Genomic DNA, 26,019 nt, shown 5'->3' with positions numbered 1-26,019 from the left:
TGTTACAGCTGCGTAGCAATCCCTGCAATATCAGATCCACAGGTTCTAATAATCTAGTCATACCAAGATTCCACCTGGAAACTTTTGGTCCCAGAACCTTCTGTCATGCTACTCCTACGTTATGGAACTCCTTACCTCAGCAGATCAGGACAACTCCATCTCTGGACGTGTTTAAATCCAGACTGAAAACCCACCTGTTCAGTTTGGCATTTGCAGAAATATAATTTTTGTTGTTGTGTGAATAGAATACTTTATCCTACTACCAACTACTGAATCTAAGATAGCCTAAGCACTTTGAGTCCAATGGGAGAAAAGCGCTATATAAATGTTATTGTATTGTATTGTATAAAGCTGTCTTGCGGCCCAGAGGAGGCCTCCACAATGTGGTGGGCAATTTTAGCTGGTCAGTAAGTATGTGTCTAACGTTAAATACAGATATAGTTGTACCTTTGCTCACCTGTAATCTCTAGTATTTACCCAAAAAGTCAGTGAAAAAAATGAATGTGGCCATCCTATCTTGTATTGGTAGGGACAGTTAATGACCCGACTATAGACTCTATAAAGTGCTGTGAAAGATATTAGAGGTACAGTCAGGTCCATAAATATTGGGATATCTACACAATTTTAACATTTTTGGCTCTATACACAACCACGATGGATTTAAAATGAACATGATGTGCTTTAACTGCAGACTATCAGCTTTCATTTGAGGATATTTAGATCCAAATCAGGTGAACGGTGTAGCAGAAATTGCAACAGTTTCCATATGTGCCTCACACATTAGTTAAAGGGACTCCGAGCTCAAAATAAAAATGAAATTGGTACTCACCTTGGGCTTTCTGCAGCCCAGTGTAGGTCGGGAGGTCCCACGACAGCGTCCTGGCTCTTCTCCTAGGCCTTCCCTCAGAAATGGCTGCCCGGTGGCTCCCGGCGACACTGGGACCGAGTGTCAGGCTCCTTCTTCCATATACGTCACGTCTGACGTCACCACGCCGGCCGCCTCACGTCATCACGGCGGCCGGCATAACAGTACGGCGCATGCGCGATTTAAGTGGAAGAAGGAGCCCGACACTCGTGCCCAGTGTCGCCGGGAGCCGCCGGGCAGCCATTTCTGAGGGAAGGCCTAGGAGAAGAGCCAGGAAGCCGTCGTGGGACCTCCTGACTTACACTGGGCTGCAGAAAGCCCAAAGTGAGTACCAATTTCATTTTTATTTTGAGCTCGGAGTCCCTTTAAGGGACCAAAAGTAATGTGACAGAATAATAATCATAAATCAAAGTAAACTTTCACTTTTTATTTGGTTTACTAATCCTTTGCAGTCAATTACAGTCGAAGTCTGTAATACATATAGACATCACCATTTGTTTCATCCCGGGTGATGCTCTGCCAGGCCTCTACTGCAACTGTCTTTAGTTCCTGCTTGTTCTTGGGGCATTTTACCTTCAGTTTTTTTCATCAGAAAGTGAAATACATGCTTTGGTTGCTTTTGTAGTATGCTTTGAGTCATTGTCCATCTGCACTGTGAAGCACCTTCCTATAAGTTCTGAAGCATTTGGCTGTATATGAGCAAATAATATTGCCCAAAACTGTTCTGAATTCATCATGCTGCTTTTTTCAGCAGTCACATCATCAATAAATACAAGAGACTCAGTTCCATTGGCTGAGATACATGCCCACACCATGACACTACCACCACTATGGCTTACTGATGAGGTGGTATGCTTAGGATCATGAGCAGTTCCTTTCCTTCTCCGCATTCTTCTCTTCCAATCACTCTGGTACAAGTTGATCTTGGTCTCATCTGTCCATAGGATGTTGTTCCAGAACTGTGAAGGCTTTTTAGATGCCCTTTGGCAAACTCTAATCTGGCCTTCTTGTTTTTGAGGCTCAGCAATGGTTTACATCTTGTGGTGAAGCCTTCAACCCAAAGAACACCATCCCCGCTGTCAAACATGATGGTGGGAACCTAATGCTTTTGGGGTGTTTTTTAGCCAATGAACCGGGAACCTAATCACAGTAAAAGACACCATGAAAAAGGAGAAATACAATGCCTTGGGCACCAGTGGACATCTCAGCATGACAATGACCCAAAGCACACAGCAAAAGCAGTGAAGAGATGGTTAGCAGAAAACAACATTAACGTTTTGGAGTGGCCCAGCCAGAGTCCTGACTTGATTCCAATTAAGAATCTGTGGAGGGCGCTAAAGATCAGGGTGATGGCAAGAAGACCCTCCAACTTGAAAGATTTGGAGCTCATTGCTAAAGATGAATTAGCAAAAATTCCTGTGGAGATATGCAAAAAGCTGGTCAGTAAATATAGGAATCCTTTGATTGCTGTAATAGAAAATAAAGGCTTTTCTATTGATTATTGAGAAGGGTATGAATAATTTTGGACTGGACAATTTTTGTAAAAAATGTTAATAAAAGCTGAGAAATGTTTTTCCCCACAATAATGCCTCTTGTACATCATCTTATTATCTTTTGAGAGACATCTATGTCATTTCCCGTTAAAAAAATTTCTTGCTGGTTGAATAAAAGTAACTTGAAGTCAACATTTGCCAGGGGCATGATTAATTATGGGCAGCACTGTATCTATATGTGTGTGTGTGTGCGTGCGCACGCGTGTGTGTGTGTGTGTGTGTTTTTCTGGACAACTTAGGCCTTTTATGAGTGATAAATATAATGTAGACATGGAGACTGCCATATATATTCCCATTTAAATAATACCAGTTGTCTTATTGTCCTGCTGATCCATTGACTTAAATTTAGCCATAGACCATAGAGCATGGAGATTAGATGTTTCTGACAAAAATCTGACACGATTAGCTGCATGCTTGTTGCAGTTGTGTAATTCAGGCACTACTCATTCCATAATGATCAGCAGGATTGACGGCAACTGGAATTGATTAAAACAAAATAAATATGCAGCCTTTAGATACCTCTCGCTTCAGGTTCCCTTTAAGTCATTACTATATTTCCTATGCAGTTTAAAGGGAATAATAAGGAAAACAAATAAAAAACACACAATTTTTATCCATTTATAGCTTACAAATAAACAGTGCTATTTTAGATAAAACCCACACATTTTATTTGCCTTTTTATCCAACTTAACAGAACATTTTTAGGCTTCTTTCACACTAAGACTTTGCGTTAGGTGCTACGTTAAGGTTGCATAACGTGCACCTAACGCAACGCATGGTGGTGGTGGCAGAGGACGTTAGCAAAGAGCCGCGTTAAGCGGCTCTTTGATGTGTCCGTGATACGTACTATAGTACGCATGCGCTGGTGGAGACCACGTGAGCGGAACGGAACACTCCGCATCATGTGGTCCCACCAGTGACGTCAGCACAGTGTAGTGAATATTAATTAGCCATATGGCTAATCACTGCGCCTGTGCAAGGAGGCTAACGCAGCAAAGCCACTCTAATGCCGTAGCATGCTGCACTTTAGATTGACGTGCAGCGTTACGATGTAACACAATGTGGGCACTGTGAACAGCCCATTGCAGTTACATTGCTGTGCGTTGGGGAGCGTTACAGGCTGCACTAACATGCGCCTGTAACGTCCCACTGTGAAAGCAGCCTAAAAGGAAATAAACATGGCAACCTCCATATTTTTTCCCACTTCAGTTGTCCTTTAAATTATGTACCTAGAACAATATATGGTGTCAATATTTTATTTGGAAATAAAGGTGTATTTTTTTGTGCATTTCATTTTCTTATTGTACTCTACCAATAATTACAAGCCCTCATTTGCAAAAGTAACAATAATATATCCTCAGGACATCCATATCTAAAAAGCTAAAAATAATTAATATGACATAGGCCTCGGCCCTAAAACACCTTAAAAATCTATTCTATCTCTTATCATGATTAAAATAATATCACAGATGTTTTATTTGATAGCTAGCCATTTAGCAGGCCATTAACCCCAAAGTATGCATTTGGCTTTCCACAACACGATTTTTTGCACAAAGTATTTTAGCGTCATTCAAGAGCCCCAGAAGAGTCTGAACATCAGAAAAAGGCCACAAATGGCACCATTATGAAAAGGAAATAATCAAAGCTATTCAAAAATGGGTAGTTTCAAAGTTCTAACTTGTGTAGTTTTCCTGAAATTTTTGAATAATGGATTGAATTTGCTTATATCTTATCTAAATTTTATGTGACATGGGTCCAAGCTAGAGGACACATCTACATTTTTTTTGTTATACTGTTTTTATTGGTTTTTAACAACAAAGTTTCCAAAAGAAAAATTTGCAATAAAGTTTCAATGTCCAGCATTCACGATACAGGAGTTGGATGAGAAAAGTACAATGCTGAACAGGTACATGTATGACAAAAAATCATAACATATTTATCTAAGGTATCCAATTTCTCGTATTCATTAGACAAACAGAATAAAGGAGAAGTGTATCGAGTCTAATAGAGTCCGTCTTGACCCTGTTCACATTGACAGATGGTTAGAACTTCTTTTTATCCTGAATCAGATTAACTATCGACAGAACCTAAAGCTGGCCATACACTAGGCCGATTCCCGCCAGATCGACAGCAGATTCGATCACTGGGATCGAATCGGCTGTCACATCGTTCCCGCTACACGCCGAATTTTGATCCATTTCGTCCGATCGCTCCGTGCGGAAAATTACCATCGATCGCCCGCGGGTAGGGAGCGTGTCGCTAGCGGTGTTCAAGTGCCCGACGACCGACGCAATAGAGCGGCAATACATTACCTGCTGCGCCGGCGTGACTGCCCCCGGTCACCGCTGCTCCGTCTCCGCTCTGGTCTCCGGGTCCATCATGCTTCACTTCCTCCTGCCCGGCAGGAAGTTTAAACAGTAGAGGGCGCTCTACTGTTTAAACTTCCTGCCGGGCAGGAAGAAGTAAAGCATGCCAGACCTGGAGACCAGAGCGGAGACGGAGCAGCGGTGACCGGGGGCAGTCGCGCCGGCGGAGCAGGTAATGTATGCAGGGGGGGGGGGGGGAGCGGCGGCAGCACCACCACCACAACAGATTGGGAACCGTTTCAGGCTGAAATCGGTTCACAATCTGTTTGCAGTAAAGGTAGCCATACAATCCCTCTCTGATCACATTCGATCAGAGAGGGATCTATCTGTTGGTTGAATCTGATGGCAAATCGACCAGTGTATGGCTACCTTTACAGTCTAATCCAGGGTATTTGCTGTTTGTGCTATATGAGAATGATCAACAGTAGAACATTACTAGCATACTAAATCAATATAAATTTTAGCCAATAAAAATGAAAAGCTATATTTAAATCAGCGTCTACTGTATATGAAGATAAATGAGATAGAGTTAAAGTGAGAGAAATAAAGGAAGAAAAAAAAGATGGTCAGACAAAGAAGAAATATTTTAAAGAACAGTATTCTTAACTTCTACCACATGTAGCATAGTGCGGGTTAGCCAATTTTTGAAAGGTGCTGTTAAGTTGGGTAAATGGGTATGTAAAGGCCTGATGTTATAGTGAGAGAGGAGGAGGGGTGTCTCTATAGTGTCATAATGTCCACCTTGGTTTACATCTGTAATGAGGACTGGGGGTCTGCTGCTCAGGGAGGTTGATAATCAGGTGATGTGTAGGGCCATGAATCCCATATTTTATGGAAATTTTTCTCTTGGTCTCTTAGTGAGGCCGTAAGCTGTTCCATAGATCTAGTCCAGTTAACTTTAAGGATCACCTCTGAAATATCTGGTGGGACCAGATTTTTCCATGCCGAGGATATAGTTAGTCTGGTGGCAGTTAAGATATGTGTAATTAGGCGATTCACATGTCTATTGACTTCTGGTATTGGTTTGCCTAGTACCATAAAAAGGTGATCAAGGGGGATCGTGACACCAGTGACAGAGGTAATAAGTTCCTGAACCTTGTTCCATAGAGGAGAAAGCAAAGGACAGACCCAAGAAATATGTTCTAGTGTACCCTTATCATTGCAGCCTCTCCAACAGAGGTCTGTTGTGTCCGGGTAAATTTTTGATAGTACTACCGGTGTGAGGTACCAACGGAAAATAATTTTATAAATGTTCTCTCTGGTTTGTACACTCTGGCCTCTATTAATTATTGTCTTTGCGATAACCTTTTCCAGTTCGTTAAATTACCGAATTCTAAGTTTATCGATTTCTAGTTGTATTCATCTAGGTTTTCCCGCATTCGGTAACTTGTCGATAACAATGTGGTAACCATTCGGTAACGTGTCGATATTTACATTTTACAGCGGTAATTTAACACAAGGCCATAAGATTCCCGTGGAATTGTGGGTGAAAAGGCAGTCCTTTGAACACCACGTAGCAACATTCCGAATAGGGCTTAACACCTGGACCAGGATTCTGGAAGTTGTTTGGGACAATCCCACAATTTCACGAGCTGCGGCTCCTGCCTTTTCTAAAAAAAAATATAGTGCAGCTAGCAATTTAGTTAACCCTGGCACTGCCTGTGTTCTCTTACAAGATGATTCAAGAGAAATGCAGATGTCCTGTTATAGCAAATAAATCTATTCTCTCTATTCTAGACCCTATTCTTGCCCTTCTGCGCCTTTGATTCACTCTCAGCTGATACATAACCACTTCAAATGGCTCCATCTTCTCTGTCAGCAATGATCTGACAGGAATAACGACAGAGCAGTGAAGGAGATAACTAATCCTAAATATAACGCTAAACCACACCCACTTTCATTTTCATGAATTGCACTTTCTGCTGTTTTATCGCATCATTACCGAATGATTACCGACTGCTCGCTAACAGCTGTAGATAACTTTGATGAATCCTGAAATCAACTTATCGCGTTCTGTATTTTACCGAACTGTCGGTAATTGATTTGGTAAATCTTGATGAATCGAGGCCATAGTGATGAATGTTTAGCGTTTTCCTAAATTTCATACCAATCATCTATGGTTATGGTTTTGGAGAGTGATGTTGACCATTTGGTCATATAGGGGTGATTCGGAGTCCAGGAGTTTGATTTGGTGAGAAGGAGTATATAAATTTGTGAAATTTCTGAGATCCTGCATGTAGGCATATTCATTCAAATGGAGAGATGAGAAAAGTTGTGATGGGTTTACGTATGATTGAGTGTACAAAGTTATTTTGGTTATAACCCAAAATTAGTTGAGGGGTGAAGGACATTTTATCTTCGAGTTGTGGTCTAGTGAAGATTTTACCTGTGAGAGGATGGATCCAATTATTAAGATTGAAATAACCCAATTTAAACCAAGTGGCCATGAAGGACTCAGAAAGGCCTGGTTTGAACCCAGGGTTGCCTAGAATTGGAAGTAGAGGAGAAGGAGAGGACCTCAACTTGCCCATGTCGGCTGTAGTAAGCCATATCTGCATGGTAAATTTAATTGTGGGAAGTATGTGTTGTTGTGGAAGCTTCGGTGGAGGTTGGGACCATAATAAAGATGCTAGAGAGACTGGCAGGATGCTGGTTGCTTCCAATAGGCCCCATTTTGTGTGGACTCTTATGCTAGACCATTCAGGTAACCGTCTCAGGTGTGCAGCATAGTAATAGTAGCGTATGTGTGGTAGCCCTAGACCTACCTGTTCTCTAGGTGAGAGAAGTAAATTTTTGTGTACTCTAGGTCTCTTGTGGTTCCAAACAAATTTAGAGAATTCAGATTGTAGAGCTTTAAGTTGAGAGGAGGATGGGACTGAGATTGGAAGGGTTTCGAATAGGTATAATAGACGGGGTAAAATGTTCATCTTTAGTGCATAGATTTGGCCTAATCAGGAAATCTTATAAGCTGTCCATTTTTGTAGGTCTTGGAGAATTTTCTGGATAAGAGATGGGAAATTAAATTTGTATAAGGAGGTATAGTGGGGTGTGAGTAGTGTTGGGCGAACAGTGTTCGCCACTGTTCGGGTTCTGCAGAACATCACCCTGTTCGGGTGATGTTCGAGTTCGGCCGAACACCTGATGGCGTTCGGCCAAACTGTTCGGCCATATGGCCGAACTAAGAGCGCATGGCCGAACGTTACCCGAACGTTCGGCTAGCGCTGTGATTGGCCTAACGGGTCACGTGGTTCGGACCCGAACGCGCTCTGATTGGCCGAACGGGTCACGTGGTTCGGGTAAATAAATACCCGATCCACGTCATTTCTCCGCCATTTGTCTGTGGGTTTAGCTTTGGGTAGGCAGGCAGGGTAGTTCTCTCTCCAGCCAGGCTAGCCAGGGTCCCCCGGTCATTGTGTCGCTGCTGGGAATAGTAGTACACCGCTCACTCACACTATATAGCATTGTGTTTACTGCCACTCTGTGTCTCTCTGCTGGGAACAGTAGTACACCGCTCACCCTGTATAGCATTGTGCTCTGTGTCGCTGCTGGGAACAGTAGTACACCGCTCACCCACACTATATAGCATTGTGTTTACTGCCACTCTGTGTCTCTGCTGGGAACAGTAGTACACCGCTCACCCACCACTGTATAGCATTGTGCTCTGTATCGCTGCTGGGAACAGTAGTACACCACTCACCCACCACTGTATACCATTGTGCTCTGTGTCGCTGCTGGGAACAGTAGTACACCGCTCAGCCACCACTGTATAGCATTGTGTTTACTGCCACTCTGTGTCTCTGCTGGGAACAGTAGTACACCGCTCACCCACCACTGTATAGCATTGTGCTCTGTGTCGCTGCTGGGAACAGTAGTACACCACTCACCCACCACTGTATACCATTGTGCTCTGTGTCACTGCTGGGAACAGTAGTACACCGCTCAGCCACCACTGTATAGCATTGTGTTTACTGCCACTCTGTGTCTCTGCTGGGAACAGTAGTACACCGCTCACCCACCACTGTATAGCATTGTGCTCTGTGTCGCTGCTGGGAACAGTAGTACACCGCTCAGCCACACTATATAGCATTGTGTTTACTGCCACTCTGTGTCTCTGCTGTGAACAGTAGTACACCGCTCACCCACCACTGTATAGCATTGTGCTCTGTATCGCTGCTGGGAACAGTAGTACACCACTCACCCACCACTGTATACCATTGTGCTCTGTGTCGCTGCTGGGAACAGTAGTACACCGCTCAGCCACCACTGTATAGCATTGTGTTTATGGAACTTCTTATCATTATTACATTTATGACTGCATGGCGGCAAAATGCATGCTATCCGGACACTTCTTGTCCTCATGCAAGGCCTGGGTTGTTGTGTCTCAAAGCGTGGCCTTCTCCTCCTGCGCCTCCTCCTGTTCCATAACGTGTGCTGCTGCTGGGTTAGCGTTGCCGGTCCCTGTTTATGGAACCTCTTATCTTTATTACATTTATGACTGCATGGCGGCAAAATGTATGCTATCCACACGCTTCTTGTCCTCATGCAAGGCCTGGGTTGTTGTGTCTGAAAGCGTGGCCTTCTCCTCCTGCGCCTCCTCCTGTTCCATCACGTGTGCTGCTGCTGGGTTAGTGTTGCCGGTCCCTGTTTATGGAACCTCTTATCTTTATTACATTTATGACTGCATGGCGGCAAAATGCATGCTATCCGCACGCTTCTTGTCCTCATGCAAGGCCTGGGTTGTTGTGTCTGAAAGCGTGGCCTTCTCCTCCTGCGCCTCCTCCTGTTCCATCACGTGTGCTGCTGCTGGGTTAGTGTTGCCGGTCCCTGTTTATGGAACCTCTTATCTTTATTACATTTATGACTGCATGGCGGCAAAATGCATGCTATCCGCACGCTTCTTGTCCTCATGCAAGGCCTGGGTTGTTGTGTCTGAAAGCGTGGCCTTCTCCTCCTGCGCCTCCTCCTGTTCCATCACGTGTGCTGCTGCTGGGTTAGCGTTGCCGGTCCCTGTTTATGGAACCTCTTATCTTTATTACATTTATGACTGCATGGCGGCAAAATGCATGCTATCCGCACGCTTCTTGTCCTCATGCAAGGCCTGGGTTGTTGTGTCTGAAAGCGTGGCCTTCTCCTCCTGCGCCTCCTCCTGTTCCATCACGTGTGCTGCTGTTGGGTTAGCGTTGCCGGTCCCTGTTTATGGAACCTCTTATCTTTATTACATTTATGACTGCATGGCGGCAAAATGCATGCTACCTGTGCAAAGAAAACAGACATTTCCCGCATTTAAAAGACAGTTTTCCCTTTGAAACTTTAAAATCGATTTTCTCAAAAACTATAAGCTCTTTTTGCTAATTTTTTTTCCCTCTTGTACCCACTCCCAAGGTGCACATACCCTGTAAATTTGGGGTATGTAGCATGTAAGGAGGCTTTACAAAGCACGAAAGTTCGGGTCCCCATTGACTTCCATTATGTTCGGAGTTCGGCGCGAACACCCGAACATCGCGGCCATGTTCGGCGAACGTTCGCGAACCCGAACATCCAGGTGTTCGCCCAACACTAGGTGTGAGGTGGATCCCCAAATATTTAATAGATTGGTGTTGCCATTTATAGGGGTAGCTCGATTTCAAGGAAATAAGGTCAGTAGGAATTTTTATGGGTAGCGCTTCAGTTTTGTCTTGGTTTAATTTAAATCCGGATAAAGACTCATATTTATAGTATATTTATAGTATCGTGTAGCACTGGGAGAGATGTGAGAGGGTCTGTTATGGTTAGTAAGATGTCTTCTGCAAATAATGATATTTTGTATTCATGTTTGCCCTGTGTGACCCCTCTTATGTTGGTATTTTGCCTGATGGCAGCAGCTAATGGTTCTATGCTGAGTGCAAAGAGAAGAGGGGATAGGGGGCATCCCTGTCTTGTGCCATTATGTATATGGAACGGGGCAATAGGAGCAAATGGAAGTTTAAGTGAAGCTGATGGAGTGGAATACAGAAATCTAATAAGGTTGATGAAAGGACCCATGAAGCCTTGATGTTCCAGGACTTTGAATAGGAATGGCCAATGGAGTCGATCAAAGGCCTTCTCTGCGTCCAGACTTAAGAGCAGAGGAGGCCTTTCCATTTTACCCATTATTGATATGAGGTCAATAGCTCTACGGGTGTTGTCTCCTGCTTGACGACCTAATATGAAGCCCACTTGATCATTGTTTATGAGTCTAACCAATATGGGATTGAGACGGTTGGCTAGTGTTTTTGTAATAATTTTAAGATCCGAGTTTAGGAGGGAGATGGGGCGATAACTTTGAGGTAATTGGTGGTCTTTGCCATCTTTCGGAATTACTGTGATAAGTGAGTTAAAGGGACTCCGAGCAGTGCAGAAACTATGGAACGATGCATATCATTATAAAGCTCTCTTTAGCAATCATGAGGCCCACAACAAATCATGAGGCCCCCAACAAGACACATTCAGCAATCATGATGCCCCCAACAAGACAAATTTAGCAATCATGAGGCCCACAGCAAATCATGAGGCCCCCAACAAGACACATTCAGCAATCATGATGCCCTCAACAAGCCAAATTTAGCAATCATGAGGCCCCCAACAAATCATGAGGCTCCCAACAAGACACATTCAGCAATCTTGAGGCCCCCAACAAGACAAATTCAGCAATCATGATGCCCCCAACAAGACAAATTCAGCAATCATGAGGCCCCCAACAAGACATTCAACAATCTTGAGGCCCCCAACAAGACAAATTCAGCAGTCATGAGGCACATAAATAGACAGCATTTCACATAAATAGGCAGAATGCCCCCTTAATATGGTAGGCACCTCTCACCTGGCTTCTCAATTCTCCTCTACTGGGTGCTGTGCCTGGCAATACTGTTTTTGGCTGGATTGGGGATGACATGTGGGCTGAAAGGCCTTGCGGTGATGCTCTGTCCGGGCAGGTGGTGATGCTGTGGCCGGGCTGGCTGACAGTGATGCTGTGGCTGGGTCTGCTGGCGGTGATGCTGTGGCCTGGCTCGCAGTGATGCTGGGCTGGGCTTGGCTGGTAAATGCTGGCCTGACTGGTGGTGATGCTGTGGCGTTTTGGACAGTGATTCTGGGCTGGTTGGCTGGTGGTGATGCTGGGCTGGCTGGCCTGGATAGTTTAGGTAGTGACAGGTGCCCCCTAGTTTAGGTAGCGCCAGGAGCCCCCCAGGTTAGGAAGTGACAGGGACCCCCCCAGTAAAGTAGTGACAGGGACCCCCAGTTAGGTAGTGACAGGGGACCCCCAGGTTAGGAAGTGACAGGGACCCCCCGTTTAGGTAGTGATTGACAGGGACCCCAAGTCCAGTTAGGTAGTGACAGGGACCCCCAGGTTAGGAAGTGACAGGTGCCCTGCAGGTTAGGAAGTGACAGGGACCCCAAGTCCAGTTAGGTACTCAATGCCAAGCCGCTGCAGCTAAAGCGAACAAAATTTTGGGATGCATTAAAAGGGAAATAAAAACTCCAGATGCTAGCATAATATTGCCCTTGTAACTCTCTAGTAAGGCCACATCTGGAATATGGAATTCAGTTCTGGGCACCACATTACAAAAAAGATATTGCAGTTTTAGAGCAGGTGCAGAGACGAGCTACAAAATTGATACGTGGGATGGAAGGTCTCGCTTACCAAGAAAGGTTAGATAAACTGGGCTTATTTAGTCTAGAGAAAAGACGCCTTAGAGGAGATCTAATTAACATGTATAAATACATCAGAGGGCAATATAATAGCTTGGCGGATGAGCTTTTTGTCCCTAGGCCTTCTCAAAGGACTAGAGGACATGATCTGCGCATGGAGGAAAAATGTTTTAGCCATTTATTTAGGAAAGGGTTCTTTACAGTAAGAGTGATTAAGATGTGGAATGCATTGCCACAGGAAGTAGTTATGGCAAACTCTATACCTGCATTTAAAGGGGGCTTAGATGCTTTCCTTGCGTTGAAAGACATCCATGGCTACAATTACTAGGTTATGCCTAATGATGTTGATCCAGGGATTTTATCTGATTACCATCTGGAGTCGGGAAGGAATTTTTCCCTTTTGGGGCTAATTGGACCATGCCTTGTGGGTTTTTTTTTCACCTTCCTCTGGATCAACAGGGATATGTGAGGGAGCAGGCTGGAGTTGTACTTTGTACTGGTTGAACTCAATGGACGTATGTCTTTTTTCAACCAAAATAACTATGTAACTATGTAACTATGTAGTGACAGGGACCCCCAGGTTAGGAAGTGACAGGTACCCCCCAGGTTAGCAAGTGACAGGGACCCCCGTTTAGGTAGTGAGTGACAGGGACCCCAAGTCCAGTTAGGTAGTGACAGGTGCCCTCAGGTTAGGAAGTGACAGGTGCCCCCAATGTTAGGAAGTGACAGGGACCCCCATTTAGGTAGTGAGTGACAGGGACTGCAAGTCCAGTTAGGTAGTGACAGGGACCCTCAGGTTAGGAAGTGACAGGGACCCCCATTTAGATAGTGAGTGAAAGGGATTGCAAGTCCAGTTAGGTAGTGACAGGGACCCCCAGGTTAGGAAGTGACAGGTGCCCCCCAGGTTGGGACGTGACAGGGACCCCATTTAGGTAGTGAGTGACAGGGACTGCAAGTCCAGTTAGGTAGTGACAGGGACCCCCAGGTTAGGAAGTGACAGGGACCCCCATTTAGGTAGTGACAGGGACCCCCAGGCTAGGAAGTGACAGGGACCCCCGTTAAGGTAGTGAGTGACAGGGACCCCAAGTCCAGTTAGGTAGTGACAGGTGCCCCCAGGTTAGGAAGTGACAGGTGCCCCCAGGTTGGGAAGTGACAGGGACCCCATTTAGGTAGTGAGTGACAGGGACTGCAAGTCCAGTTAGGTAGTGACAGGGACCCCCAGGTTAGGAAGTGACAGGGACCCCCATTTAGGTAGTGAGTGACAGGGACCGCAAGTCCAGTTAGGTAGTGATAGGGACCCCCAGGTTAGGAAGTGACAGGGACCCCCATTTAGGTAGTGACAGGGACCCCCAGGTTAGGAAGTGACAGGGACCCCCATTTAGGTAGTGAGTGACAGGGACCGCAAGTCCAGTTAGGTAGTGATAGGGACCCCCAGGTTAGGAAGTGACAGGGACCCCCATTTAGGTAGTGACAGGGACCCCCAGGTTAGGAAGTGACAGGGACCCCCATTTAGGTAGTGAGTGACAGGGACCCCCATTTTGGTAGTGAGTGACAGGAGCCCCTCCTCTAGCCGCCGCTCCCCCCCCCCCCCACCTTGCAGCGTCAGTCAAACCTCAATCAGCAGGCGACCCGACCAGTAAGAGCGGGCGCACGGGCGCACCACACGCTATATGCGGAAGTGATGTCACTTCCGCATATTAGTGCAATGTGCTAGGTTCTAGCGCCCGCACTATTGGTCGCCACCTGATCGAGGTCTGACGCGGCTAGAAAGGGGGGGGTAGCGGCGACTAGAGGGGGTGAGCGGCGGCCAGGGGGGGCAGCGGGCGTCCAGGGGGAGGCTGCCGCCCTTATTTGCCATACGTGCGGACGCCCATGGGATCGGAGAAACCTATGGATAATCCAGAGACTTCTCTCTACTGAGGTATGTATCTAACCTTATTTTTTAGGTGTGCTTTAAGGCTGTGACCACACATGATGCATTCTAAGTGCAGGTTCACACTTGCTTAAAAAAACATACCTGTTTGGGGTGTTTTTAAGCTCCGCTTAAATGCAGGAAGTGGATCCTATGTTAAAAATAGGATCTGCTTCCACTTAAAAAAACAAAAAACACAGATCTATTAACTACGGAACTTGAGATGGAACTTAGAGTCCCAACTTGGCACAATTTCCCAGGCCGAACGTTAATTGCTGCACTGGTCACTAGGTTAGTCACTGCATCCGTGTCGCTTGTTTTGATCACTGCTGTGGCGTAATACTCTTGTGTTCCACTGCCCATCACCACTGCTTGGTCCCTTCTAAACAGCCCGGTGGCCAGCAGAAGCATGGGGATCTCCACTGGGCTGCAAAAGACCAATGGGAATCCTCAGGAACAGGGCAAATTCTCATTAGTTCATGTTGGACTAATGAAAATTCTGCCTGATGCTAGGTTGGAGGAGCTTGCCTAGTCACTCAGGCTGACTCCGTCTGAATACCGATCCCCGTGTAACTGTAGTCAAGTAGAGCGAGTAGAGCAAGGGGTGCTCGGCAAAACACCCATAGTGTGCACACTGGGACCAGATAACCCCACTGCAGTGATGACATATTTGCCCATGAGTTATTGCAAACCGCAGTGTCTAATCAGTTATACACCATCAGTATGACTGCACGCAGAGGACTCTGAGGTGTCTCAGCAATGTTGTTATAACGGGAAGCACTGTGGAAAAGTGCAAAATTATTGCTGATCTGTATTTTTCTGATTACCACGACGTACCAACTTCTTCGATTTACAACTTAAAGGCACAGCCGAGTTCTAGTGCCCTTCATTTTGCGAATTGCATGAAGAAATATCAGATGTATGTGGTCTATAGCTACTTTGGCTGCTTTTTTCACTCTGCTAGCCCATAACAAACTTCTGCAAACATATCCATGTGCTATATTGCCCTTTGCTTTGCGGTCATGGCTCCCAGTATGTGTGGGGGTCTGTGTGTGTATAGGGCCAACCTCACTAACCTATTTTAATTGGTTTTAATTGTGTGTTTTTTTGTGGATGGACAGGTAAATTCATGGCTGATATGTGACATAACAAAATAAAGGTTTTCTACATTTTTCATTACAGGTGAGGCTCGTTTTTAAACATCTTTTTCTCTTCATTGCTAGGGAGAATTGGCCTGCTGCAGCCCTATTCTTCTGCTGGCCTCCGGGCTGAATAGATAGACCGAACGACAGGTGAGCGCCAATGCGTACGAACGGATGTGATCAGTGCAGGAACGAACGTGCGGACGCAGAACAGACGAGGTGAGGACACAGACCGGATCGGTTTAATTGCGGCATGTGGATGCAAAACTGAAGGAACGCATCAATTGCATGCAAGTGTGAACCGGCCCTAATAGTGATGTACAGATTTGTTCCGAACTCCTCAAGTCCATCCCCACATAAATTTGCAAAGAGCTTGCAATTACTTTAAACTGCCAGTCTATGGTGGATGAAGCATGCACCACATACGCAAAATTGTCTGTGGAAACCGCACTTGCGATGCAAGTGTGGTCTCAGCCTAAGATTAATTACTGTTTCTGACTGTAACAGCAATCATTCACAAAAAACAGGCACAGATTGGCTTTGGGAACACGTGATTCCTTGCACCAATCGGTGCTACCTAGGGAGTCATCAGCAGAGTGCGTGTACATATGTGCACACATGAGAGCATTTACACAAGCACAAGGACCCGCGGGATCATGTACATGCACAGGATCATGCACAATGCCAGCCAAATTACTCACATCCTTCCTCAGATAGAGGTAGGAAAGAAGGCCATGAATCTCACGTCCAATTGTAGTAAGTGGAAAATGATCACTGTTACTGGCTGTAACAGCAATCATTCACAAAAAAGGGGAAAGATTGGCTCAGGGAACACATGTAAGACTAATGAGATATTAGTTTTAAAGAAACTGCAGAATTTTGTATTAAGCCAGTTAACATTGACACGGGTTCCTTGTTTTAACTGGACCCTTACACCTACAACTTTCTGCAGGCAAGCAGATACTTCATGCATCAAAAAACTTGCACACAAATCAGAATTCAAAAAATGTAATTCAATAGAGAAAACATGGATCATACATCAAACCAGTTTTTCCAATTTTTTCTCATTCACTGTCATTAGACTGAGCATCCTAAGGCTTAGTAAGCAGCATAGGACTGGCTGGTGCTGCAGCAGCAGTGGATTCACTGGATTGATTAATAATGAATAAAGAGAGTAGGTAATACCTGCATATTTTTGCTTTGTGTTCTTTGAATGCCTAGGAGCCCCAAATTTCTTTGTTTTTATGTGCGTATAAAACAACCATTTCCAGCAAAGAATTGAAGTTTGCTGCCAGGTAATGGATTAGTCTTGAAAATACCAGTAAGTAATAATGGGCCCAATTCAATTCACTTTTTCTTCTAAGTTTTCTCCTAGGTACAAAGTCCATCAGTGCATCAAATTAATGGTCGTAGCACATTTTTTATTGTGCTTGAAAACCAATATGGATCTCTTGTGGTTTTTGAGCACAATAAAGAATGTGCTACTACCAAAAATTTGGTGTGCTGATGGACTTTGTACTTATGATTCTGCAGTGATACTGCCTATATCACACTACCAAGCACCCAGTGGCGTAGCTAAGGAGCTGTGGGCCCTGATGCAAGGTTTATAATGGGGCCCCCAAGCACTCTATACATAACAATGGATACGGCGCACCAAAACCTGCCAATGGCAACTACAGTGTCAGAGGTGCAAGAAGGGGATGGGGAACAGTTTGTTAATGATTACCAGTATTCAAAGCATCTATAGAAGTTATTATTATGAGCACCGGATCAATAGAGAGCGAATACTGTTGTTGAGGGAGGGCCCTTTGGGGCCCCTCTGGCCCAAGGGCCCCGATGCGGTCGCTACCGCTGCAACCCCTATTGCTACGCCCCTGCAAGCACCCAACAATCCTAATGGTGTTCCAACTCCCCAGAAACAGGTTTTCTCCTAGGAGATCATTTTTCATCTTCAGTTTAAAATAACATTTGCACTCTGCAATTGAAATATACTATACAGTAGGTGAAAATGTATTTTCAAGTGTTGTATTTTCTTAGTATTTTCAAGAGAATTTTCTTGCTTTATACTCCATCTTTCAGTTGTCCTTTATGTAAATGCTAGATAAACATAATTCCTTTTAGACCTTGTTCACATTATAAATCACCAGCGCAGTTGTAAGCGCTGAGCGCTTTTGTGAGCGATTTTTAAAGCACTCTTCCCTGCGCTTTCAGAGCGATTTGTGATTTTTAGAAGCGCTTTTCCAAGCGCTTTTGTTAGGCGATTTGAGTTTTTCTTCCTGAAGACAATCTGGAGGTGAAGTCTTTGACCTGGAACTGAATGTACCGTATATACTCGCATACAAGCCGAATTTTTGACCCCCAAAAAGGGGGCCAAAAGTTGGGGGGTCGGCTTGTATGCGAGTCTTGGGTGGTGGGTGGTGGTCCGCGCTGCTGCTGTGACGAGGCAGGAGAGAGCGGTTGCCCTGGTAACGGCGATGTATCGCCGTTACCAGGGGAACCGCTCTCTCCTGCCTCGTCACAGCAGCAGCGCCGGGCGCGCTGCTGTGATACACATTATGCGCATGATGGAGACTGGAGAGCAGACCGAGAGGGGCACCCCAATTAGAGGAAGCGGCCGCCGGCTGAACAGGTAATAGCAGCGGCGGCCGCGTAGGGAGCGGGCGGGGGGATCACTATACTGGCTATACTGGGCACTATAGTGGGCACTTTACTGGCTATACTGGGCACTATACTGGCTATACTGGGCACTATACTGGGCACTATATTGGCTATACTGGGCACTATACTGGCTATACTGGGCACTATACTGGGCACTATACTGGGCACTATACTGGGCACTATGCTGGTTATACTGGGCACTTTACTGGCTATACTGGGCACTTTACTAGCTATACTGGGCACTATACTAGCTATACTGTGCACTTTACTAGCTCTACTGGGGCACTACCTACCAATACTGGGGCACTATACTAGCTATACTGGGGCACTACCTACCCAGACTGGGCACTATACTAGCTATACTGAGCACTATACTAGCTTTACTGGGCACTATACTAGCTATATGGGGGTCAATAATTTTCCCCTGTTTTTTAGGTAAAAGTTGGGGGGTCGGCTTATATGCGGGTCGGCTTATATGCGAGTATTTACGGTAATTAATATACTGTACATTGTGAGCAAAAGCGCTCACAAAATCGCTTTTCAAAGCACTTTTTAGAGCGCTTAGCGGTTTTCCTATACCTTGCATTGAAGCGCAGATGCTTAGGAAATGGTGCAGGACCCGTGTTTGCACTCGGACCCGTGTTTGCACTCGGAAAGAAAGCTCATTGCTCATGTGAGAACACTCACATAGAGCAACATTACACAAGCAATTTTAAAGCGCTTTTAAAAATCGCCAGCGCTTAAAAAAAAACCAAAAGCGCTCAAAGTGTGCTCAAAGTGTGAACAAGCCCTTAGAAAGTGTAAACATAACCCATAGTATTATGATTTGTTATCTTGAGCTTCATTGACTGACACATTTTGATCACCTTATCTTGAGTCAGTTGTACACCCAACACATTGGCAACACCAAAGTTGAATTGTATGAATATCCGTCCCCTTTCTGTGAAAGTGCAATCTTTTTGTACCACTAAGATTTACATTGCACTTACATATTCCACTTAGTAAGCATGGACCGTAAATAAGAGCTTACAACACCTTTATCCAAGGCTATGTTTGAACAATTTAAAGTATACCGATCCAGAGGTCACCTAGATAATAATTGATGGGAACTAGTTGCTCTGTTTGCTAAAGTGACTTTGGTGTCTGTTATATGAAGAGCATTTACGTTGGGGTTTTTCAACTCAATTTTAAGCTTCACCTACAATGATCACTAGCAAGATTGTGTTTCTCCTTATATTTCTGCCATGGTCAGGTAAGATATTCCATTAGTTGCATTGAATTAGCTCTCTGCAAGCTTTTCAGTGCTATTTGTTAGATATTTAAGAAAATAGCTTAATTAAAGCAAACCTACAGTAGCAGTTTTTTGTGGCAGAATATTTGATGTACAGGGCAGGGAGTAAACGAAGGATAATAATGGGACAGCTTGCAAACATTAGGAAAAGTATCTTGTAACCTATGTCAATAAATATACCTTTTTATATTACTCTTTAGATTTTTTTAATCATTTCTGTTTGTTGCCTTTGTAGAATTGACGTTTTAAGATATTGTTTGCTCTTAGTTGGCAAAAGCAACCATTTTCATTGGAACACGGTGTGTAAGTGAATTCAATTCACATTCCTGCACCTCAGTTATATTCTTTTAAGACAATGCTGTCCTGGGGTAATGTGACAGAGCCAGAAGTCTGCAGAGGTGTGAGCCATTGTGAGTGCAATAGTAAAGATACAAAGTAGGATCTTTTATTTGTACAGTGCATTTAAAGGGAACTCAAAGCGAGAGACCTATAGAGGCTGCCATACTGATTTGATTTTAAACAATACCAGCCCATTAATTAGTGCTACACATTTTACTGGGTTGCTGTAATAACATGCATTATCATAGCAATGTACATACATTCTCCCCCTATTTACGCCTGGAACCCACTCTAAGTAGCAATTGCACTTTTAGCGTTTTTTGTGGTGTTTTCCACTGCTATTTTGGGTGATTTCAAAGCGCTTTTTAATGTAATGCTGGGGATTGTACAGCGATTGTGATTTGCAGTTTTACATTTTATTTTTTTCTTGTGGTTTGGGTAGTAAAATCACTGCACACTACTTTCGTGCTTTGTATTGGAGCACAAACGCTGCAAAAATGCTGTAGGACCCACAATAGTGATTTAGGGTAATCGCAATCGCTCCTGTGGGTTCACCTCCATCCACTTTAAACAGTCTAGTGCTTTTAGGAAAGCACTCTTGTGGGTCCCAGCCCTTATGAAGTTTTCCTCCATTGAGATTGTTATAGTAGATCCTATGTAGAACAAAATCAATCAACTTTAATGTATAGAAATGTTTTGGATTTACTTTTACTTCCTCAATTCATATATTTTTTTATTCCTGTAAGTTAATACCGGTATATGTTTTTTTTTATTGCTGAAAACCCTGGCGCACATCTAATTTTGATTGGCCAATGATTAGCAAATTTTTTGCACACACCATTCAGAGTTGCATTCCGCGGCTGCAACATCAAACAACGCCCCCCCCCCCCCCCCCCCCGTACAACACTCTAAAAAATCAACCCCCGCAAAAATTATAAAAAAATGATGATGTTATTAACCGCTCCCAGATTGTATGTAGTTAAATCTACACTATGTTTATTGATGTTTATTTTTGACACAGTGTACTGAATACAACGTAATAGAACGATTTTTTATGATAATCTTTTATTAATTATTTAGTCAGTGTCTGCCCTTCCTAAAATCTTACGTAAATTCTTCTGTGTAGTGAGCAGGAACATCAGTTGATTTCCTAGAGTGCTCTGGGGCAGAAGGCTGTGTGACATCATGACCTAGGGGGGCTGATCATCACTAGGAGGACATAGTTACATACCAATATACAGCAATCTATAGCTATAAGAAGCATTTATGATGCTAAAACCAGAATCATTTAAATAAAACTGAAGCGGTTGTAAGAAGTCCGGCTGTAAGGGGAGCTCCCAAGAAGATGGCGAATTTGAATGGGGAGCAGTGCTGGAAAGAGGACACTGTGAGAGGATTGGGAAATCGCCATGAGATCCAGAGCATTCCTTCTCCATATGGGAGTATCTGACTTTTATATTTATAGCCACTTCAGTTTTACATTATTATGAAAATATATATCTTGAATAATCATTTTATATTCTGCTGTGAGACATTATAAGCCCACATTACGACCAGCAGAAAACAAAAGGCAGGCAAGCTCTCATTATCACTCATTTTATTTGTATGTTCATTGCACATATTAAAGCTTGCACAAAAATCATTTACATTACATTTTAACATAAAATCAATATTTTTTTATTTCTGTATAAACAGTCAGTTAACTACCTGCAAGCGGAAGCATCCCCCCTCCTCCCCCTCCCCCCTCCCCCCCACACACCATTTTGACAATGCAAGGGATCTGGCAAGGTTACGCTGCATACAGGGACCACTACTACACAGGCTCCCAGAGTTGCAAACATATACAAAAGCACAGAAAAATTGCATGCATGCGTTTGCCATTTGCATTTTGCGTTTGTATTTTTCAAGGTGGTGGTAGCCTGAATTTGAGGCAGCAGCCCAATTATCTTAAAGGACAACTGAAGTGAGAAGAATATGGAGGCTGCCATATTTATTTCTATTTTAAAAATACCAATTGCCTGCCATCCCTACTGATCGCTCTGCTCAGTAGTTTCTGCATAACACCTGAAGCAAACATGCAGCTAATCTTGGCAGATTTGACAAAAATGATCTGCTGCATGCTTGTTCAGGGTCTATGGCTAAAAGTAATAGAGGCAGAGGATCCGTAGAATAGCCAGGCAACTGGTATTGCTTAAAGGAGAACTGTAGTGAGAGGTATATAGAGGCTGCCATATTTATTTCCTTTTAAGCAATACCAGTTGCCTGGCTATTCAGCTAATCCTCTGCCTCTAATAGTTTCAGCCATAGGCCCTGAACAAGCATGCAGCAGATCAGGTGTTTCTGACAAATTTAGACAGATATGACAAGATTAGCTGCATGCTTGTTTCTGGTGTGATTCAGACACTTCTTTAGGCAAATAGACCATCAGGGCTGCCAGGCAACTGGTATTGCTTAAAAGGAAATAAATATGGCAGCCTCCATATCCCTCTCACTACAGTTCTCCTTTAAAAGGAAATAAATAAGGCAAGCCTCCATATGAGGATTTGTCCTTTAACAGGAGAGATTTTGATAGATAGTATTACATGCTGCGGGTGCACTATGTCCAAAGCTCCTCTTTATGCACTAATTTTGATACAAGTTGGATTATGCAAAACAAAAGTTTGCCTTCTTAAAACAAAAGAAATTTGCGATTATTCAGATAGGGTGACCATATGTTGTCTCCCACGATGCATCACTATTGAATATACAAATCATCCTGTGTTGTCACTGTAAGCTAACCACACCTCCAAATCTGCTGGAATGGAATAATGTGTCAGCTTGTGAATTGTACAGAGCCATACTAATCCATGCATGCAGACTGTTTCGGATTGGTTATGATTATGGAAGCCTATTCTTTCCATGTATGATCCTCCTCCTATTTGTTATCCTCATTATCATGACTAAACCTCTTTACCTCTAAACCTCTAAAGCATAAAATTGGCTAAAACAAAACAAAAATGGAATTAGCGATGTGACATTTCCTAAATACATTTTCCGTTACCTTTTTTACAATCTGCTGGTCCCTTTTTCTGAGACATCTACTGTCTGAACGCCGTCTATTTACTCTGTACGGCGCTGCGATCTAAGGCAGGAGAGCAATCGGCTGGCGGGGGGAGGGAGGGCTGGTGACAAAAAAAAATAGCTATAATTATTTAAAAAACAAAAACAATTAAATATTTATTTTAAAAAACTCCAGGAGCATCTGAGCCCACCAACAGAAATCTCTTTTGGTGGGCAGAAAAGGGAGGGGAATCACTTGTGTGCTGAGTTGTACGGCCTTAAAGCTGCTGTGGCCTAAATTGAAAAAAATTTGCCTGGTCAATAGGGGGGTGTAAGCCTACGGTCCTCAAGTAGTTAAGGTGATTTGCTAATGGAAAGGGTTTGCCATTGTTTACTTGACACTTGATCCAAACATTTTAGAAAACCTTGTTTAGTGAGTATTGAGCCCTTGTTTAGTGCGTTTATTTATTTTCATGTCTCATTCCCTATGAGATATCCAGGTTTAGGACACATTCACAGTGGGACGTTATTATCCTGCGTTATAAAGTCATTAAAACGCAGGTTAACGCACTGTAATGTTAACCCTATGCGACATTCACAGTGCGACATAATGTCGCATTGTAAATGTTGCGTTATGGTAACTCACTGCTTGCAGTGCATTACCTCTAAACGCAGATGCTAAACAGATACAGAAAGCATACTATTAATCACCTGTATGCTCCGCTGTTTTTAATGTATGCCATGGCAACCCAGCGTTAATGTGCGTTACCACCTTTTTTTTGTGTTGCGTTGTAATGTTGCGTTGCGACTTTAACGTTGCATTACAAAGCAACGTCCCACTGTGAATATGCCCTTAATGTAAATAAATTATAAAGCTGTGGAGCTTGGCGTAAAAGATGACCTTTGAAGAGAATTTTATGCAGTGAACAGAAGCGCTAAAAGAATAAAAAAACACTAAAATTGTTAAAATCGCTATGGAGGTTGTGGTGGACGTACCTCCCCAAAGCAGACATGACACTGTCAATTTCAAAAACACATACATTTATTAGTATACTCCAAAACAATGTTGCAACGCTTTTCACAGGTATAGTCCATTTTTTATCCATTCTACTCCAGTCCTTACTACACTATATTGGGCTCTCAGTGTCCCTCCCTTTTTGTACCTTTACGTGCAGAGGAAGAGTCGCACGACAACACTAGTGAGGTGCAATTCAAAAAGGTCTGCACACTCCAGCGTGGTCAATCCACATTTATTTCAAAGAAAACATGACATCATGCCATTCCTGCACCAACAAATCATTACGGGGCAACGGAGGGTCCCCTTTGTCAAGGCAATAAAGCACAGTGGCGTAGCAATGGGTGGTGCAGAGGTAGCGACTGCATCGGGGCCCTTGGGCCAGAGGGGCCATCCCTCAAGCACAATATTAGTTCTCTATTGGTCCTGTGCTGGTAAAAATCACTTCTATAGATACTTTAAATAGTAGTAATCATTAACAAACTGTTCCCCATCCCCTGCTTGCACCTCTGACACTGTGGTTGTCCTTGGCAGGTTCTGGTGCACCATTTCAATTGTTATGTATAGAGTGCTTGGGGGTACCATTCTGCTTTATTGCCTTGACAAAGGGGACCCTCCGTTGCCCCAAAATGATTCGTTGGTGCTGGAATGGCATGATGTCACGTTTTCTTTTAAATAAATGTGGACTGACCGTGCTGGAGTGTGCGGACCTTTTTGTACCTTTAAAGAGGAACTTACTAAGGATTGATCTTCATCCCAATAAGTAGCTGATCCCCCTTTTAGCATGCTTACTTTTTCTCAAGTAGATCATCAGGGAGGCTGTATGGCTGATATTGTAGTGAAACCCCTCCCACAGTGGGATGTCATAACCAAGGTCCTGCAGTCTGTAAACCTCGTTCCATTGTTGGAAATAACGTCTTTTTCCAACTGCCAAGCAAGCAATCTGTGCATAGAACTCTCAGTAACAAACATTCTGCACAGATCACGTGGCAGGACTAAGGCCCCGTTCAGACTATGTGCGTTCCTAGCCGTTTTTACAAAACGCATACGGGCAGACTTTTCACATAGAAACGGCTACTAATGTTTTCTAATAGCCTCGTTCACATGTATGCGTATGACATGCATACGTTTCTCATCCGCATTGCTGCACGCAGTTCTCTGTGTTCACGCACAGAAACGGACGCAATGAAAGTCTATAGATGCGTATCAAAAACGCGTACTATTGCGTTTTTAGAGTACGTTTCCCTCTGCGTTTCTCATTATTCTTTTCTGTTTCCTGTGTGACGTGTGTGTGCAAAACGCAATAGAAAACGCATTTGAACGCAAGAAAAACGCATGCGTTTTTCAACTTGCGTTTCTTTGAATTTCTATGCGTTCTGTAAATGCTGACAGTATGAACAGGGCCTAAAGATGTTACCACCAGTGATACATTTCAGAATGTACATCAGAGAGAGGAAAGATTTTACAATGGGCAAACATTGACTAAGTAAATGAATATTTTAAATTTAAAAGCAATTTTATTCATATGTCATTTTCACTACACTTCCTCTTTAGATTGCAAGTCTGTTTGGCAAGCAAGGTTCCTACCTTTGATTTCCTAACGGGAACATTACTCCAGGACAGATTTCAGCAATCATGTCCTATTTTCAAACATAACCTTATCCGTAGTCTTCTGGGAAGCCTAAAAAAAACATTTTGTAATTCAGATTAGATGTAGTCAACTCCAGTTATGTAAATAAAACGCGTTTTCTTATGGGAAACAAACTGGTCAAAGCTAAAGAGCTTATTTCCTGATACAAACGGCATGTTATTTTTTTAAACTTCATGTTGACATTTTATAATATTTAGATTTGTAACTCAGGAGTACCTACACAGTACGATGGTTCCTTTAGGCACAAGCCATAATCTCTTATTTAATTATCTAATAACTTCTATTTTTACAGTTTTTGAATAAAATAGAGTCCTGTAAAGTATAACAGTAAATGTTATGTGAAACAGTATCACAATATTACACCAAACAACTGATGATCTGTGAACCTGAAGAAAAATCTGAAGATTTTTTTTAATGTGTTCATGTAAAAAAGGCACCCGGTAAAAAGGGCACCAGATATAGCCGCTGGCAGAATATCGGTAAAATTACTAGTTAATTCTGATAGTAAAATATAATTTACCAA

The 26,019-nt window shown here is 43.5% G+C and overlaps 1 protein-coding gene across 1 annotated transcript in view; it reads left to right on the top strand.

Annotated features, from left to right (window-relative positions):
- The first annotated feature begins 19,306 nt into the window (after window positions 1–19,306).
- PLG (plasminogen) overlaps window positions 19,307–26,019 on the top strand; it is a 176,549-nt gene continuing 169,836 nt past the window's right edge. The window contains exon 1 of the mRNA XM_068231734.1: window positions 19,307–19,413. Coding sequence (XP_068087835.1) covers window positions 19,365–19,413 — 49 coding nt within the window. The 5' untranslated portion in view covers window positions 19,307–19,364. The remainder of the gene's footprint in view (window positions 19,414–26,019) is intronic.

The sequence above is a fragment of the Hyperolius riggenbachi genome, chromosome 4, assembly GCF_040937935.1.
Source record: "Hyperolius riggenbachi isolate aHypRig1 chromosome 4, aHypRig1.pri, whole genome shotgun sequence".
Lineage (NCBI taxonomy): Eukaryota > Metazoa > Chordata > Amphibia > Anura > Hyperoliidae > Hyperolius > Hyperolius riggenbachi.
This window is presented reverse-complemented; position numbering and strand designations above follow the sequence as displayed.